This window comes from Lynx canadensis, chromosome B2 (genome assembly GCF_007474595.2).
Source record: "Lynx canadensis isolate LIC74 chromosome B2, mLynCan4.pri.v2, whole genome shotgun sequence".
NCBI classification, from domain to species: Eukaryota; Metazoa; Chordata; class Mammalia; order Carnivora; family Felidae; genus Lynx; species Lynx canadensis.
The window spans coordinates 63988598-64007251 of record NC_044307.1 but is presented as its reverse complement, the minus strand read 5'-3'; the positions used below and the strand labels follow the sequence as shown (position 1 = coordinate 64007251).

The window sequence follows — 18654 nt, the reverse complement described above, 5'->3', positions numbered from 1 at the left end:
ACCCTGGCTAGGCCTGGGCTTACAGGGCTGCCTCTCCCCACCCCTTCCCTCTGCTGTGGTTTAAAGTGTCACCAGATGCCTCTGGTTCACTCCCTTTGCTTTAAGCCCTTACAAGGGCAGGAGGAACCAAGGCTGGGCCCATAACCCATTAGTACTGGGGTGATAGTGAAGGGGTCTTGGGGGAGCACTGACCCCTCTGCAACCCCTTCATCACTGGGACTGTTGGCACAAAAGAAAATCAGTAGGGGAAATGAAGAACTTCTGGTAAGACCATGACACTGGAAAGAATGGTGGGGAGACTGGGTTGGGGGCCCTTGAAACCAAGGGTCTGTGTTTCTGCAGTGGTGGTAAGATGAGAGGAAGTGAGGGGAGGTGGGAGAGGGGAGAAAGGAAAGCAAGAGAGATGCAGACAGATACAGACAGAGAGAGCCAGGGAAAGACAGATGAGAATGAGGCAGAAAAGAACAAGCATAAGAGACAGGAGAGACAGAAAAAGAAAGAGCTACTAAAGTGAAGAGGGAGGAAAACTAAGATGAAAGAAAACATAGACAAGGAAATAGATATAGAAACAGTGAGACGGGTAGCTATGGAGAAAGTGAGAGAGAAAAAACAAGTCTCATGATTGTTTTAGTGTAGGAGCTGGAAACGAGAATTCATTAAGTCTCTGAAGATCTCAATGTCAAATGGAAAAACTAAACTGTAATGAGATTTGATCACCTACATTACGTTTACCATATTTCAAAATATTTAAGTCTGGAGGGACTCCTGTTTGAGTCATTTTTCTTTTCTCCTCTTCAGGAAAATTCCAGTTTTCTTCTTTGTCTGCAGTTTCCTGGGATCTTGGGCATCTGCAGTTGTCAAGCGTCGCCCAAGTAAGGGTCACAGTTTCTGGATTTTGAAAAAATCACTTGTTTGCAGAAATGATCAGGCAGGGCTGTGGCTGAGAGAGGACGGAATGAAGTGTCCATGGTCCTTCACAGCCTCCCTCTTCTTCAATCCTGCTTTAGCCATGGTTTACTCCATGGCTGGTTTTATGTGGTCAGTGATGGGTATGGAAGAGAAGTCCTGGCTGCAATCACAGTCAGCAGGAAAGCCAATCTGTGTACTCCAGTGCTTTCCACAGTGCCTACTTGGTTCATATGGTGATTGGTGATGTTGGATGGGCGGACAGATGGATGAATGGATGGATGAATGACCCGGGGTCACGGGAGGTGTAAAGAGTATGCTTGATGTACTGGGATGGCTGGGCCAAAACTTGTAGCTGGAAAATGCTTTTTCTGAAGTTTAGGAAGTCACTGTTGTCAGGGTGACAACAGGGTGCTCATCAGGGTGCTGGAGTTAGACAGTCACAAAATGCCTTCTTAAACAAGCTTTCTCCCTGCAACCTTCTACCTGTGTAAGAAGCATCCAATTTAATTCTAGGATTTCTCATCGAATTAAGCGTTTAATCATTTTCATGGTTCTTTTTTTCTCATTACACTTCCCCATTCTCAGATGCTAACAATAGCCTAGTTGGAATGCTTTTTTGATCTCTTGGAATGAATCTGTAAAATTAAAAGCATCCTATATATTTTATTTTGGATTAGTGAATCCCAAGTCTCCCCCCCCCCAAACTCCTCCTCTATTTAACAAAGATTCTTAAGAACTCCACTCTCCAGAAATCCCACTGAACGGGCTCAAGGCTGGCTCTGGATTCTCCTAGGAATTCTAAAATTTGTGGTGTTCAAGGAATATTTTCTAGCCCAACCCACCAGAAGTTTTCCAAACAGGCATCTGACACTGTGCCATTCAGAACATTGTGCTGCTCTGGTTCCAAAAGGAACAAATTCCTAATTTCCCCCAAAGGAATATTTTCCCAGTACAGACTACTAAAACAACTTTGCACCTTGCTTCCCTTCCAGGATGGGTTGAAGATGAATAAATTATAATCCTAGAGACAAAGTAATTAAAGCCAAATACACTATAGGCAAGGTGTTTGGTATACTATTCTCCTTTAAATAGTTTTTCAGCTCTTATTATTATTGATCTATTTTCATGATCTCTGTAGGGGTTGGGGTAAGATAACATGCTGTCTCTTTTGCAGGGTTCCCTGTTAATTCAAACTCTAATGGTGGAAATGAACTCTGTCCAAAGGTTAGGATTGGCCAAGATGATTTACCAGGCAAGTAGCCATGTATCATATTGAAAACGCATACTTTCTACAAACCTACCTGATATATTCTTTTATTTGGGAAGGTTGTGGAAAGGAAAATATAACCGATCTCATTTTAGACTTTTTATTTTGTGTCCCCTTTCTGTAGGGTTTGACTTGATTTCTCAGTTCCAGGTAGATAAAGCAGCATCTAGAAGAGCTATTCAGAGGGTAGTGGGATCAACGGCATTACAAGTGGCTTACAAATTGGGAAATAATGTAGACTTCAGGATTCCAACAAGGTATATAAAAATATTTTATCTAATTATCTGCCTAAAATGCATTTTAAAAAATGAAAAGCTGCCCAATGTTAGAGAATCTTCAATGCTTCTTAGGTTCAATGCTTCTTAGATCATGATTTTTTTTTTTAAGATGAAGGAATTTATTTACCTATCTTTAGTGTCTAAATATATGAATGCGCTTCATGTTTTCAGTATGTGATTTGCTTTTCATTCCAAGGAGAAAAAAAATCACTGGGACCATTATACATTGATTCAGGACATGTTCTTATTACTTTGCTCTCTGTTTTTGTATAATTTGTCTGGTTTTGGCTGAAAGGACCCTCTGTGAAAAGTGCCAGGGGTTAAGCATAAATTTAACTAGGAACCACGGAGTGGTTAGAAGACTCACAATGGTGCTGTTCAAGCATCCTGGTGCTGAAATTGACCACACATCTACTGCCTGGCTCCTGGCAGGAATCAAACAAAAGCAAAACTAGAATAATGACAACTGAAGCAATGGTAGTGATAATAATTTAAAAATCCTCCACTTCATTTACCTCTGTCTCTAGAACTATATTTTTTATCCTTTAAATTATTGATAAGTGTGGTGCTTCAGTTTGTATATGTGTTGAGTCATGCCATTGTTATGAAGGAGCTTTAGGATTTTCAGTTTTATATCACCTAAATACCTTATATGTAGTTATCATAATCATTGTATGTTTCAGTGTACTGCAAAAAATTGAAATTAAGATTCCTTTGATAGATGAACAAGAAAACTAAGGCTTTGATAAAAAAATTAAGCTGTAAAAGTAAACAATGATTAATTAGAACAGTAAAAGAATATTATAAAAGTTCTAAATGTTTATAATAATGAAAATTTTGTTCAAATTAGAATATTCTGATATAGTGCCAGACTGTAGATAGAAACTCATGTTTTGAACATACGAAATGCATTTTATCTTTTTTCTAAATATGAGCTATGTTTTATAAAATGACAATAGTGCATTGTATCAGCTCTTTCTATAAATTTACTAATTAACATTAAATCTCATCCTGATCACAACCCTGTGGTAAAGACATTATTATCCACATTTTATGAGGGAGGGGAGTGAGCCCAGAAAGCTTAAGGTACTTACATGAGGTTCCAGGGGTGGGAGATGCTGGAACCACTGAAATTCAGTCAGAATGGTTCTTCAACCACTACTCTGTACTGATGTTGGAAAATTACTCACAGGGCATGATAACAGATACTGACTTTTTTATTTTTGCTTGTATTTTCTTTGCATGTACACAAGTGCTAGTGTCCTTAAATATCTTTAAAAACATTTTTCTCTTTCTTTAATAAAATAAACGTGATGGAAGACATCCCCCCCTGCCAATGCTGACCTAATTCTCTCCTCTGTAATTTGAAGTACAATCTGGATTGCCATTAAGTAACTCAAAGTTCAGAGACTGACCAACTTGAAGCCACATAAACTCCCACCTCCTACTCATCTTTGCTGTTGCTCTTCTCTAAGTGCTTAGAGCTGTCACTAAATATTTTTTTTAAATTTTTTAATGTTTTTAAATTTTATTTTTGAGAGAGAGAGAGAGTGACACAGAGCGTGAGCAGGGGAGGGCCAGAGAGAGGGAGACACAGAATCAGAAGGAGGCTCCAGGCTCTGAGCTGTCAGCACAGAGCCTGACCTGGGGCTCGAACCACGAACCATGAGAACATGACCTGAGTTGAAGTCGGTCCCCCAACTGACTGAGCCACCCAGGCGCCCCTGTCACTAAATATTTTTTACAGGATATAACCAATGTCTCATATTCTCTATCTCCTTGACCCCTGCCTCCACAAAGTCTAAAAACTCTGTTTTACTGGTAAAGCTTATTAAAAGTTGAAAAAAGAATTAGGCAGGAAGTAAAAAGAAATAAAAAAGAGAAGGAGGGGAGAGCCAGAGGGCTGAGTCTCAAATAGGTAATAAAGTGTATTTGGGGGCAAATTGCTTACACGGTCTTTGTTTCAGTCCCTTCAGCATAAATTAGGAATAAAAATAACAGTGTCATAGATTTGCCGTGAGGAGCAAATTGTTAATAAATGGAGAGGGTTGGATAGAGGTTGGCACACAGTGGTATTAGTTGAGTATTTATTCTAACTAGTGGAGAGCACCAGGAGAAAGTGTGTATATGGGAACCTTTTCTCCTTAGTGGATTCTTTCTTTTCAAGCTGCCCTCCTAGTCCTATTCATTCAAAAACCAGATGGCAAGAAAGGCAGGAACTGGAATTGCTCTCAGACCAGGCAGGGAGTAGACTGTCTTGGTTTAAAGGAAATTTCTACGCTGAAGAATATAGGTTCTGAGGGAATGAAAAGAAAACCTTAACAGAATTTGTGTGGGAGGGGAATAAGAGTATGACATAAAAAACTTATGTGATAGAGTCACAATTTACCTTTATCTTCTCAATATTTTTGGAAGATTATGAGAATAGTTTTTTTTTTGCTGTTTTTTATTCTTTATTTTATACATAATAGTATCACAGTTTCAACTCAGACTTACAAACATTTTGTGTTTGTTTGCCTTAACAAACACAATTCTTACATGGGTTAAGGTCATAAACAAACGCTTCAAGGTCTAAAGCCTTCTTATCTTTTATTTAAACCCATGCAGTTCTTCTTTTTAAGGTACTCTGTGCAGATTGTAATATAATGAAATAAATCATTTATAGATCCAGCTTCTTCTACATTATGTATGCTGTCAAGTTTATTTATCGATGTGCATAGCATATTTGCAAGAACAGAATCTCAGGTGTTCAAAAAAGACAATAGTATGGGCTGCTATATAAATTAGACATGTGAGGACTTTGAAAAGGTCTTAAGTATACATAGACATATATATTTTATTAATTTGAACACCGAAAGGAATTTTCTCCTCTTATCATATTGACATTTTGTATTAGCCTGTTTAAAAGATTAATAACATGATAATCTTGATTATACTTGTATACTTACATGAACACACACATATACATAATCTTTGTGTATATGAAGAAAGAGAGCTGATGGATACACTTGATTTAACAATGTGTCTATAAAAGAATTGTTCTTATAGCAACCTTACTCACAAACTCATTTTTAAAAAAAAGTTTTTGGCATTACCTCACCAAGTCAGAGGTAAATGGGGACATTCTGTTCTAGTCTACCTTCAACATAATCTCTTTCCTCATTAAGCAGGAAAGACGAGATAAAGCATAAATTGGGAGAGATCCCTCAGTCAACCTCATGATATCTTTGCAAAAAAGTCACTTAAACAAGTTACTGCAGCTTGTGGAACCAAAGCAAAATAGACTTATTTTATCTAGGGACTGATAAAATTCTATAGCCTTGTTTGGTACATCTGTAAACTAATACATTGGTAAAATACATTTACAAAAATCTAGGAAAAGAATGCTTTACGGAGAGAAGAGGACAAAATATTAAGATTTATCTTCCTTCTGTGAAAGCCTCATACCTCAACAATAACTATATAGGACAAAAAAGAAAAATAAATTCTTTAAGCATCTGGTTAAATCCAGATCATTAAGTAAAAAGAATATGAAAATAACATATTCATAATTTAAATGGATACTTATCAAATTTCGCCATTCTGTGAAACTTTTAAAACTTATCTCCCAACTCCAAATTAATTGAGATCAGTTAAATGAACTGTATAAACTTCTATGCGGTTTTATAATTATACAGTAGGCAATATATTATACTGTCATCAGTAAACCTTAGCCTCTTCTCTAGAAGTTAGTCTGCAGTATGTATATCCTGAAAATTTTATAGTGAAAGGGAAATACATCAAATAGAATCTATATTAAAAGTAAATATCAAAATAGATATGGTAGACATGTTCATTCTGGGGAAATTGTCCTTGCACACACTTTTTATTTCCTTAGCTCCAAACTGAATCTTTTTTAAATGTACATGTTAAAACCTCCTGTATACTTGACATTTAATAAATTGAAAACTTTGCAATAAGTATAATACATATCACTAGCGATCACTTAAGAATGTGTACTAATAAAGGAATTCACCCAGTATTATAAATAAAAATTAAAGTCATTTTAGAACACAATGATTAAAAGAAGTATTTTGATGCTAAAAGGGTATTCAGGTGAAAAACTTCATATTTTTGTTATTTTTATAAAACCAGCTTTAAAAAAAAAGGTGATGAAATTTGTTGACATAGTTGACCCATTTTATTGAAGGTGTGCAAAAATATGTGTAGTAAAGAGTTATGTGTTTGTTCATGCTATTGTAAGGGATGATAAAATTTTATAAAGTCAAAGTAAAGAGAAAATCTTAGCAAGTTGAGTATTTCACCTATTGTTAAACATTCTTGCAACTGAAGAAATTTTTGGTTTAGAAATTCTTGACCCCTAACAACCTATTTTAATGCAACTGGCAAATTAAATCAACATCCACTTAGCTATTTCTTCTTGCCTTTCTCTTTTTTACTTTTCACAAGAGAGGGCTATTTAACAGGAGTCTGACCTGAAGGAAGGTGATTTGGGACTTTGAGTCCTGTCCATAACTCTTCTCAGAAATGTCAAATCTTATTATTTAGCAACCAAAATGAACAGCATCTAGTTTTCCTAGCATTCCTTCCTTACTTAGGAATTTTTCTATACTGAGGAGAAAGGTAGAAAAATACAACCTTAGGGGAGCCCAGGTGGCTCAGTCAGTTAAGTGTCTGACTCTTGGTTTCAGCTTAGGCCATGATCTCAGTTTCATGAGTTCAAGCCCAACATTAGGCTCTGTGCTGAGAGTGGGGAGCCTGCTAGGGGTTCTCTCTCTCTCTCCCTCTCTATCTACCTCACCTTTGCTCACCCTGTCTCTGTCTCTCTCAAAATAAATAAATAAACTTAAAAAAAAGAAAACTATAACCTTCAAGCCTGTGAGAGATGATGCTTACATTTAATAGGTTCTAATTTTTTAAAATTGCAGTCTTCTGCTTTTAGCAGCTTGGCTTCAACAAAAGAAGATCCAGGTAGTTATTGCTGCTCCAGATCACAGTTTCCACATAGACTGGAGCTGCCTTAGGGACACTGACAGTGTTATGTTGCCATTTAAAGCAATAAAAGTAGGGTCAGGGGTGCCCCGTGTGGCTCGGTCAGTTAAGCATCTGACTTCAGCTCGGGTCATGATCTCATGGTCCATGAGTTAGAGCCCTGCGTGGGGCTCTGTGCTGACAGCTCAGAGCCTGGAGCCTGCTTCGGATACTGTGTCTCCCTCTCTTTCTGTGCACTCTGTCTCTCTATCAGCAATAAATAAACATTTTAAAAAAGCAATAAAAGGAGAAACAATACAGACTTAGTTGTCAGACTGTGGAACAACTGGGCTGGAGTAGAGAATTAAGAACTGGCCACCTTTCCCTCGTCATACATACAGCGACAAGCAACCTGCTGCTACTTTAACGTTATGATTTGAATTCCCTGGAAAAAAGACTAATGTGCTCAGTGTGAAGGAGCTTCTCAAGTCTGCACAGTTACTGATTCTCAGAACGCATATGTGGGTCTAGGATATAATTGTGGAGGGGACTTATGGGAGCAATTATGGACATAACAAATAATCCTAACAACATGCTACATTAAAATAAAAAATTTAAAAGCTGCTTTAATGAAATGGTTTTATTAACTAGTAGAGCTGTTTAGATTCCAAATGATCTCTTCTTTAATTTGTGGAAGAAATGCTGCCAGGAACCTTGCAAGAATATGTTTTTTGGCTGAGATGGAATTGCTGAACAGAAGCTCTTTAGGTAGCATAAATAGTAATACTGTTGGGGGTATGTGGCATTGGGAACCCTCCTTAGCTATGAGGAAGGGTTTGTTTTTTCTAATGTGTATTTTAGGATGGAGCATTAGTGTACATGAATGATGGAGCTTCTGTGAAGTTCATGAAAGAACAAACGGTACATAGTTTTTCACACTGTAGCCTTTCTGTAGGTCTAGAATCTAAAATAGCATAATAAGAGAATATGGTAATATGCATGGGTACAGAAAACAAGAATTTTATTTACTGTTTTAAAATTTTGCTCAGGCATTTATATCCCAGTGGTCTGCCTGAAGAATACTCCTTTTTAACTACTTTCCGGATGACTGGAAGCACACTTGAAAAGAACTGGAGCATTTGGCAGATTCAGGATTCCTCAGGGAAGGAGCAAGTTGGTGTGAAGATTAATGGCCAAACCAAATCTGTTGCATTTTCATACAAGGGACTGGATGGAAGTCTCCAAACTGCAACCTTTTCAAATTTGCCTTCCTTGTTTGATTCCCAGTGGCATAAGATCATGATCGGTGTGGAAAGGAGTAGTGCTACTCTTTTTGTTGATTGCAACAGGATTGAATCCTTACCTATAAAGCCAAGAGGCCAAATCAGCGTCGATGGCTTTGCTGTGCTAGGAAAACTTGTGGATAATCCTCAAGTTTCTGTCCCGGTAAGTATGAAATCATACACTATGGTAGATTAAAACAAAACTAGATAGCTAAAAACTAACACTTCAGATATCTTTGACAATCATTTGAATGTCTTAAGCAATGAACAGTTATTCGCTTTTTTAAAACGTTTACTTTTGAAAGAAAGAGACAGAGAGAGAGAGTGTGAGCCAGGGGAGGGGCAGAGAAAGAGAGAGACAGAGAGACAGAGAGACAGAGAGAGAGAGAGAGAATCCCAAGTAGGGCTCAGCACTGTCAATGTGGTATCTGACTCAGGGCTCAATATCACAAACTGTCAGATCCTGACCTGAGCCAAAATCAAGAGTCTGACACTTAACCAACTGAGCCACCCAGGCTCCCCGAGTTATTCATTTTTAAAATTCACTCAAGCACTTACTCAAAAAGCCTTAAGTGCCTGTTTTGAGCAGAGCACACCCCAAATGGAATGGGAAATCAGAGAAAGTCTCAAGGAATTGGTTCCTGGTCTTAAGGGGCTTCAAGTTTACTTGGATGATGTGACATGCCCCCCTGGAGCTCCCAGAATCCTTCAGAAGCAATGTAAGAGAAGCAAATACTGGTGTGGTACACCCTGTATATAAACAACTAATGAGAATATCAAAGTCAGGTTAAGATGAATGGTGGATTTAGTTAGTCAAGAATTCTGTGCTTCTTTTTAAAATTTTTTCAAGTTTATTCATTTCTTTTGAGAGAGACGAGACAGCAAAAGTGGGGGAGGGGCAGAGAGAAAGGGAGACAGAGAATCCCAAGCCAGTTCGGGACCGTCAGCACGGAGCCCGACATGGGGTTTGAACTCATGAAACCATGAGATCATGACGTGAGCTGAAACTAAGAGTCAGACACTTAACCGACTGAGCCACCAAGGCACCCCAAGAATTTTGTGCTTCTTGAACACAATGAACCTTGAAATGGAAGGATTTGAACTGGCAAAAATGTATTCAGCTGAGGGAAAGAGCATCAAATGAAAGGGAAGTGGAGAGTAAGTGGGCCCATTCAGAGGTCCGGAGAGCAGCTGGTTTGGATGAAATTTCTATGTGAAAATGTGTGTGTGTGTGTGTGTGTGTGTGTGTGTGTGTGTGATGAAGGGAAGGGGGGTAGAAGATACTAACTGCAGGGTATGAGAGATAAGGTTAGGAAGCCGTATGGTGTCTGATCAACAAGAATAAAAAGCGTATAGATGGTACAATATTTACTTAGTAAGTCTTGTATGACATAAACGTAAAGGATTTTAGAGCTCTATTCATGATTTTACTGTAGGGTTCCATGGATATAAAGGTAAGGAATTATATAATGACAGAGTAATTATGCCAACTAATACCATACAGTTCTATCATTTTGAATTGTTAAACTTTTATTGAACAATCCTTTAAAAGGATATTTTAGGGGCGCCTGGGTGGCGCAGTCGGTTACGCGTCCGACTTCAGCCAGGTCACGATCTCGCGGTCCGTGAGTTCGAGCCCCGCGTCGGGCTCTGGGCTGATGGCTCGGAGCCTGGAGCCTGTTTCCGAGTCTGTGTCTCCCTCTCTCTGCCCCTCCCCCGTTCATGCTCTGTCTCTCTCTGTCCCAAAAATAAATAAAAAACGTTGAAAAAAAAATTTTAAAAGGATATTTTATAATATTACTAGAGGGATTTAAAAATACATCTTAGATGATAAGTGTTCTCTGGGGTGGAGGAACTAAAGAATTTAGAGCTTAATAAATAAACTGTTGAGGCCAACATTCTCTCTCAATTGGAGCTGTTAAATTCTAGTCACAAAACTCATATCATGGCATGTAGCAGGGGTGATACAGTGATTCTGAATTGTTTCTGTGTACTTCTCCAAAGAAAAAAAGGTTGTCAGGCACTCAGTAATGGAATTGTTCAAATAGCTTATTTTCAAGAGAAGAATTGTGATTAGTGTGAAGGGTAGTGTGAAATTTCTATATTCTGTGATGGACAGGAAGCAATTTGTAACTGCCATATTACCGCTCTGACTTGTAGACACTTGAGAAAGTATTTCTTCAACTAATGAGTTATCACACCTCAAGTGACTGGGTTAAAAAGCCAATGGGACCGCTATCGTGCCATCTTGAAATTTTGTGAAGCAAGATTGTTGCAGTGGTATGAGATTGGGATTAGTTTGCAGGCAACTCCAAATGTCTGCAACACCTGTGTCATTTCTGGACCATGGGTAAGGGTGGGGAGACCTTAAGGTGCTTCTTTACTACAATGAACATCAATCAAGTGCTTGCAAAATTGATTGATTCATTGGCCTTGAATAACATTTCATTTGTTTTTGTAGTCTCAAGTCTTCATTTAAATTTTAGTTAACATACAGTGTAATAACCGTTTCAGGTGTAGAATTTAGTGATTCATCACCTACATATAACACCCAATGCTCATCACAACCAGTGCCCTCCTTAATGCCTATCACCCATTTAATCCATCCCTTGAAAAACATTTCAAACCATTATAATTCTGGATGCTAGGGTATTATTAAACTCTTTGATTGCCAGAGTGGCAAAGTCTCAATCTTACTCCAATACATTATAGTCTAGCCAATAATGTTATAGCTGATTGTAGTTTTTCTGCCAAGTCTAGTCTCATATCACAGTGGAGACCAGTTAGGACCAGTTATCCTCTATTTTATTCTGCCATGTGCAGGCACTCAACAAAGAACTGGTGGCTGGTATATTTTGCTTCTGGTTCATCAAGGAGCTTTTCAAAGTCAGTACACTGTAACCAATGTTAAAAGTAACTGAAACAGGCATGAAAATTTTTTTTCCTTTACACTGAATTCTGACTTTCCCACAAGGAAAGACAAAAAAGACTTGAACCTAAAGCTTCATTAAAGTTTCATATTTGGTGATCGAGTAGTGGTGGTGGTAATAATAGCTAAAACAGGTCAGAGTTACAGGCCAAAAAAAAAAAAAAATCCTACTTACATCCAAGGACTGACAGTGACAATGTCAAACTTAAACTTGTCACCAAAATGTATTCCTCAATTTTTACTCTATATTAGACAAATAGAAAATTCTATGTAAGAAAAGCCCATTTATGCTTTTTAAGCACCCTGATACCCTTAATATGCCAATTTAAAGTTTCCAAAATGCTTTCATTGCCACTAACCTATTTTATCCTTGCAACAATTTTATAAGATAGCAAGCACAGATAGGATTATCTCCATTTCTCAGTTGAAGATGTGACCTCAAGTGGGCTTCTTGACTTGTAAAAAACCATGTTAGGCACAAAATATAATCTACCTATTTTCTGCTGTGCCAACTAACTTTGCTTTGAGAAAAGGAAAAATGTATAACCACATATTGTTCCTTACAGAGCATTTCCTCACTTTCATTTTAGAAAGCATTTGTGATTTGCATAGATTTTTCAGAATTTACTTTGTGGGACGAACAAATAAATGTTTCTTTCTTAAAGAAGGAGGATTGTACAGTATAAAATATGTTCTCAGACATGTACTTGTTTATTAATTTAGTAAACTTTTATCATGTGCCTATATACTGGCTATACAAACTTAAATAAATCATGGATCTTGTCTTCTTCAGTTCAGTCTCTTGAGGGTGATGGGTTGAGATAAGTAAACAATGACAGTACAACATATGATAAGGGCCATGATAGTGAATGGAGAGGCACTGGGAAAAAGTTCCTCACTCAGATTAGGCCAGGAGGCATGAGAGCAGACGTCAAGCATATTTACTGTAGAAAGTGATATCTAGAGGAACCCTGGGGATGAATAAGTATTATCCAGGAGAAGACAGAGTCCAGTGTTGTAGGCAAAGAGGCTCTCATTTGGGAATTCTCACACTGATCAATTCTTCCCTTTTCAAATATTATTAGTCTTCCCACACTGCTCCTTACATTTTAAGACTAAGAATAGTCAAATACTCATATAAATCCTCAGACAAAGCCCAAGTGCCCACAACTTGTCCTTAAGCCTTGGTTTTATTCTTGTTTTATGTTTTGATTTCTCACCAATTGACTGAAATCTGAAGTTGCTGGCCATTACTGAAGATCAACAGTGACCACAGGTCCCTCAGAAGACTTAGAGAGTGATGAATAGTAGTATCCATATATTCTGGGTGGTTAAAGTATACTTATAGAGGACCCTTGTCTCCATTTGGAGAGAGCAAATATTCAATATTGATGTCTGAGAAATTTTAAATTAAAGTGAAGTGTGCCCAAAACATAACAAAACAATTAGGAACACTGTATTTTTCAATTTTTCTTCATGAAATTAGATTCATTCTAATCTTTGACACTCTGGATTAATTGAATACCTTTTTCAGGATCAACACCGGCTTTTCTTTAGTAAATACATCAAAAGCAAACATCCCTTCTAAAGTTATTTACAGATGTCAAAAGGTAGCCTTTAGAACTGCATAACAAAAAATGCAATTGGAAACAACATTTGATGGAGCACAAATGCTAAAAGACTCTTTTATATTGTACTTGCTTGTGATTTCCCCCTATCTATCCTATCTTGTGTCTCTTTCCCTTTTCTAAATTGGAAAAGGAAACCAATTTCAAGAGGTGTTCATAAAGCTTGCAGTATAGCTGCTCACGTGATCTACAACTCAAACACCTTCTCATCATTCATGGTTATTTAGTGGGCTCAGAGCATTTTATATTTTTTCCCAGCGCACTGCTGTAATACATTGTTAGTTTGATTTTAAAGCAATAAATCCCGTATTTCCTGTTCTCCTTTGTGCCCATATTTTAGGATGGTGCCATTTATCCCACTGCAAAGCTCAGTTTCCTGGCAGCATACCATAAAAACATGTTATTTTATGACAGGTTCTTTATTGTTTGTTGTCAGTATGATTGCCTAGGAGAGTTATTTGGTACAGCTCTATTAGAAAACAAAGTTAGCCTTTCTCCCTTTTCAGGGATGTGCACTAGGGGTTTGGGCTTAAGGAAGGATACAAGTTTATGTGGTTTCACAAATACATGATTCAAAACCTTTTTATCTTACCTATGCATATTCAAAATAAACCAAAGTGGAAAATAATCAGAAGATATGATGCCTTTCAAAGTATATTTCAAAAGTACTGCTCTATGTTATTTTTGTGAAAATCAGAGAAAATGTGAGAGCAGATAGAAATAACTGGCAGAACTAGTGACAGAGAAACTGTCCTTTATTCTGCTCTATACAATTAAATTATAATAACCCCCACATGCAGAAACAATGGAAGTTTCATAAATGATAACATGGGAAAATCAACTATGAGGTTGTGGATAATATTATTTTGGTATTTAAGAAATATTGTAGGAAAGTTATGTTTTCAGTGATTTAAGACATGCATACTATTGCATAATATCTAGACTATTAAGTTTGCTTACTAAGTTGTTTTCGACAAGTACATCTTCTATAAATACTCTTTCACTTGTAAGTACGAAATAAATACAAAAGAAATGGTTATGTTAACAATATATATCCATAGGAAATACTTTTTATAACACTTTGGGGTGATTTGACTGGAATACTTTTGAATACTGACTGTGAAGACAATTTTTTGGAGATAAAAACTGCTGTATTATAAACTGTATTAACAATATCAGCTGGATTTTCCACTAGGTGGCGATGAAATGAGGAGTACACAGAAAAAAAAAAATCTGCTAACATAGAAGGAGCCATAATTGGAGGAAGGGACTATGGATAACTAGAATAAAAACTAAATAATGGTCAAACTTGCTTTTAATGGAAAATTGAAAACACTAAAATTTTTTATTGGCCTCAGCTATGCCCATACTGTTGCAGTTTTTAAAAAGTCAGTGCTGTTAGTTTGTCTGTTTCTATTAAAATATGTGTGGGCTAAGATCATGAAGAAATCTTTGTTATGTAGCCTGGGTGGTTGTAAGGCAAGAAGCTAATTCAATGGCATTTTTCCTTCTCTTTGTGTTAATCTCTGTGTTTGGTTTCTTTGGTTATAATGTAGTGTCAATAGAATCATGGACTTTCCAAGCTGGAGGGAACTTTGATTGTATCCATTGCAAATCTCTAAATTTACACATGAAGAAATTGAAACCCAGACAGGGGAAAGGGTTTGGCCCCAAACCATAATCAAATGAGAAGATAAATACTATCAATTCTTAATTCACTGTTTCTTATTCATCTTTATATATTCACTAATTAACATCTGGTAACTATTTGTTAAACATCTCTTAAGTTATAGACAGAAATTAAAGCTCCAATGGAGTTTACATTCATTTGGGGGAGGGGAGATGGACACAAGGGTATAAATGAATAAATGTATAGAATGCTCAGTGTTCATAAATATTATGGACAAAAATGAAGCAGGAAATTGGAGAAGGCCTCATTGACAAAAAAACATCTTAACAGAAACCTGAAGGGGTTGGGGATATTAGCATATGGCTCTCTGAGAGAGGAAGGTTCTGGAAAGAGAGTATATGGAGTGAAAAGGAACTGATGTTAGTGTTGTGTGTTATGTTTGAGGAGGGCATGGAGACCAGTGTGGCTGGAATGAGCCTGAGACAAGAAGGCAGTAAGCCTGGAGAGGTAACATGATGGAGTGAAGGTGGGGAAATTGCCTTAGCACTTGGCTTACATGCTGTATGAGATGGGAGGGTATCAGATGGTTTTGGATAGATAAGTAACATGTTCTCATCTTTTCAAAGTGTCTCGTTGGCTGCTATTTTGGCAATATAATGTAGGGGGAAAGAAGGACAATGCTTAGGGGTACAACAAAAGGAGACACTTAGAGACTACTGCAATAGCTCAGGCAGGGCTGGTCTTGGTTTGGAATAGGGTAGCAGTGAAGGTGGTGCAGGGTGGTCAGATCCTGACCCTTTTATTTTTCTAAATATTACACACACACACACACACACACACACACACACAGGGACGCAGGAGCAGAAAGAGAGGAGGACAGAGGATCTGAAGCAGGCTCTGTGTGGACAGCAGAGAGCCTGATGTGGGGCTCAAACTCAAGGACCAAATGGTGAGATCATGACCTGAGCTGAAGGCAGATGCTTAACCAATCGAGTCACCCAGGTGCCCCAGATCCTGACCCATTTTGAGGGTAAAGTAAACAGAACTGAAGTGTAAGAGAAAGGAAAATCAAGAGTGACACCAATATTTTTGGAGTGATTAATCAGAAGTATACAGTTGCCATTTATTGAGATGGGAAAGACTATGGGAAGCACAGTTATCAGTGAGAATATCGACAGTTGGTTGGGAACATCTAAGTTCAATCAGGATTTTGATCACTATTAGACACCTAAGAGAAGATGCAAGCAGGCAGTTAGGTATGTTCTTCTGGAGTTCAACAGGCAGGCCCAGCTGAGAATAGAACTCTAGGAGTTGTCAGCATATATGTGGTATTTATTTAAAGCCATGAAACAAGAGGAATCACTGAGAGACGAATGCTGCAGAGAAGTCATAGAGCTGGATGGTGAAACAACCAACACTTAGAGGTTGCTGAGATGAGGGAGGTTCAGCCAGAGAGACCAGGAAGAGCAGTGATGTAGGAGAGGACCAGGAGATGGTGGAAAGTCAGGGACTCTGAAAGTCAAGGGAGAACAGAATTTTAAGGAGGATAGAATAGTCAACTCACTCAAGTGCTTGTAGATAGATCAAATAGGATGAGAACTGAGATTTGACCACTGCATCCAGAGACCCACGACAGTGACTTTGTGAAAAGACCCATTGGATTGTTGGGGGTGAAAGCCCAGTTGCAAAGGGTCCAAGAGAGAATGGAAGGGAGAGGAATTGGAGGCAACAAATTTAGACAGCTCTTTTGCGTTTTAACTGGAGGGAAGCAGAAAACCATATGGCAGCCGAAGGGGGATATGGTATGAGGGGAAGGTTTGTTTTTCTTAAATGGACAGACAGCTCAGGATGCCTCACCATAGTTCAGAGTTTAATACTTCTTTATGTTCTACTAAAGTAGCCTCTTTTTGGCTCCAAGGACTGGGCATTTATGACCACATGAATCCCCTTGAAGTGCCCTTTTAAATTAGGCCACCTTTCTCCATCCATATCCCTGGTGCAGAAAAATCATAGATGACAGTCCTAATTAGCTATCCAATCCTACTCAAATTCCTTAGCTTAGAATTCAACAGAGGAAAAAAAAAATCTAATGTCTATTGTTTGCCACAGTGAGTCTGGTCCCTTCTCTATACACCACTTCCTCCTCTTACTGTCACCTCTTCAGAACTCTGACCTGACCTTTACCCTCCCATCTCTGCTTATGAAAATTGCAACTGCTCTTCAGGGCCTCACTCACATGTTACATGTTATATGATCCCCTTGTTGATGACCTTAGCCATGTTGCACATCAACTGCAATAGTATGTATTGTCAAAAGCAGTTCTGGCCTAGATGCTGCCCTATGTACTCAACATTTTTGTGTCTGTCACAGTATCTCTCTCAAAGCACATGAATGTGTTATATAAAGATATGTTGGATAAAAAGATGAATAAATTACTACATGCCAGGTCTGCTAACTCTATGTTTACTGCTCTTTCCTTTCACTGTTCTGCCTTTGCCCTTGGTGTGATTCAAATGACTGTCACCTACTCATATTTAATGACAATTCCTAGCACTGTGTCTGGAACTGCATGGCCTAGTCTACAGACAGTTGGGGAAATTTCTGATTTCGAAGCAACTCAGAACCTCCTGCTTAGCAACTAGGAAGCTTCGCTTGGAGGAGGTCCCTTATGATGGTAGAAACCAAATTTTGGTCGTAAACTGAAAAGAAAAATGAGATCTCAGAAGTCAAGTATTGCTTTAAATCTTTGTTGCCATTGAGTAGACGAAAGCTTAAAGAAATATTTCTCCTGTTAAAAAAACTTTATCTTTGAAGAGCTAGTTTTTAGGTATTTTGTACTTGTAAAGTTTAATCATAATTCAGTATGTAAAAAATCAAGCCTTGTGCCATTCTCATTAATTTCAAATCAAGTTCTATAGTTTGTCATTAGAATTCTCTTAGGAGGAAAAGGTAGTTGTCTGCTATTAGTTTTTGCTTAATTTTTATGAAGAGCTTAAATACATTAGTAATCTTTCTCAACAACCTAGGAAAATAAGTAGAAATCATTAGCACTATTAAAAGAACAGAGAGTTGGGGCCAAAATTCCTTGTGTTTTTTTTTTTTGTTGTTTTTAAGTTTTTTATGCTTATTAATTTTTGAGAGAGAGAGAAAAAGAGAGAGAGAGAGAGAGAGAGAGAGAGAGAGAGAGAGAGAGAGAGAGAACATGAGCAGAGGAGGGGCAGACACAGAATCAGAGGCAGGCTCCAGGCTCCAAGCTGTCAGCACAGAGCCCAATGAGGGGCTCAAACTCATGAAACGCGAGATCACGACCTGAGCCAAAGTTGGATGCATAACTGACTGAGGCACCCAGGTGCCTCCAAAATTCCTTGTTTTAACATGTTGTCTGCTGGGCACTACTCATAAGCATTTTATGTTGAGAAGGATGAATTATGGTAGGGCATTTATGTTCTGTTTAATGGATTAAAAAAACCACCCTTCTAAAACCACCCTTCTTATTTCTCAACTTGTATTTTTCTCAAGTCTTAAAAACTGTAAACTCATTAGGGAGAGGAGAATATCTTTGGTTTTCCCTAGAATGTTTCCCTAGTGCATGCTTTATATTTGGACTTCAAAAATGTTGACTGAAAGACTAAATTAAAATATTCGTCACATATACTTTGTCAGTGGGTATTCAAAGACAAGAATGATTCCAGGTATGAAAATGAGAAACGTGTGGAAATCAGCATTTTAGATGTGTAATGTAAGTGACTTTTAGTAAGG

General features: G+C 37.8%; 1 protein-coding gene across 1 annotated transcript in view; it reads left to right on the top strand.

Annotated features, from left to right (window-relative positions):
- The first annotated feature begins 250 nt into the window (after positions 1-250).
- Positions 251-18654, top strand: part of COL9A1 (collagen type IX alpha 1 chain) — an 88210-nt gene continuing 69806 nt past the window's right edge. Inside the window, exons 1-5 of the mRNA XM_030314570.1 lie at positions 251-264; positions 799-872; positions 2084-2161; positions 2301-2433; positions 8475-8871. Coding sequence (XP_030170430.1) covers positions 251-264; positions 799-872; positions 2084-2161; positions 2301-2433; positions 8475-8871 — 696 coding nt within the window. The remainder of the gene's footprint in view (positions 265-798; positions 873-2083; positions 2162-2300; positions 2434-8474; positions 8872-18654) is intronic.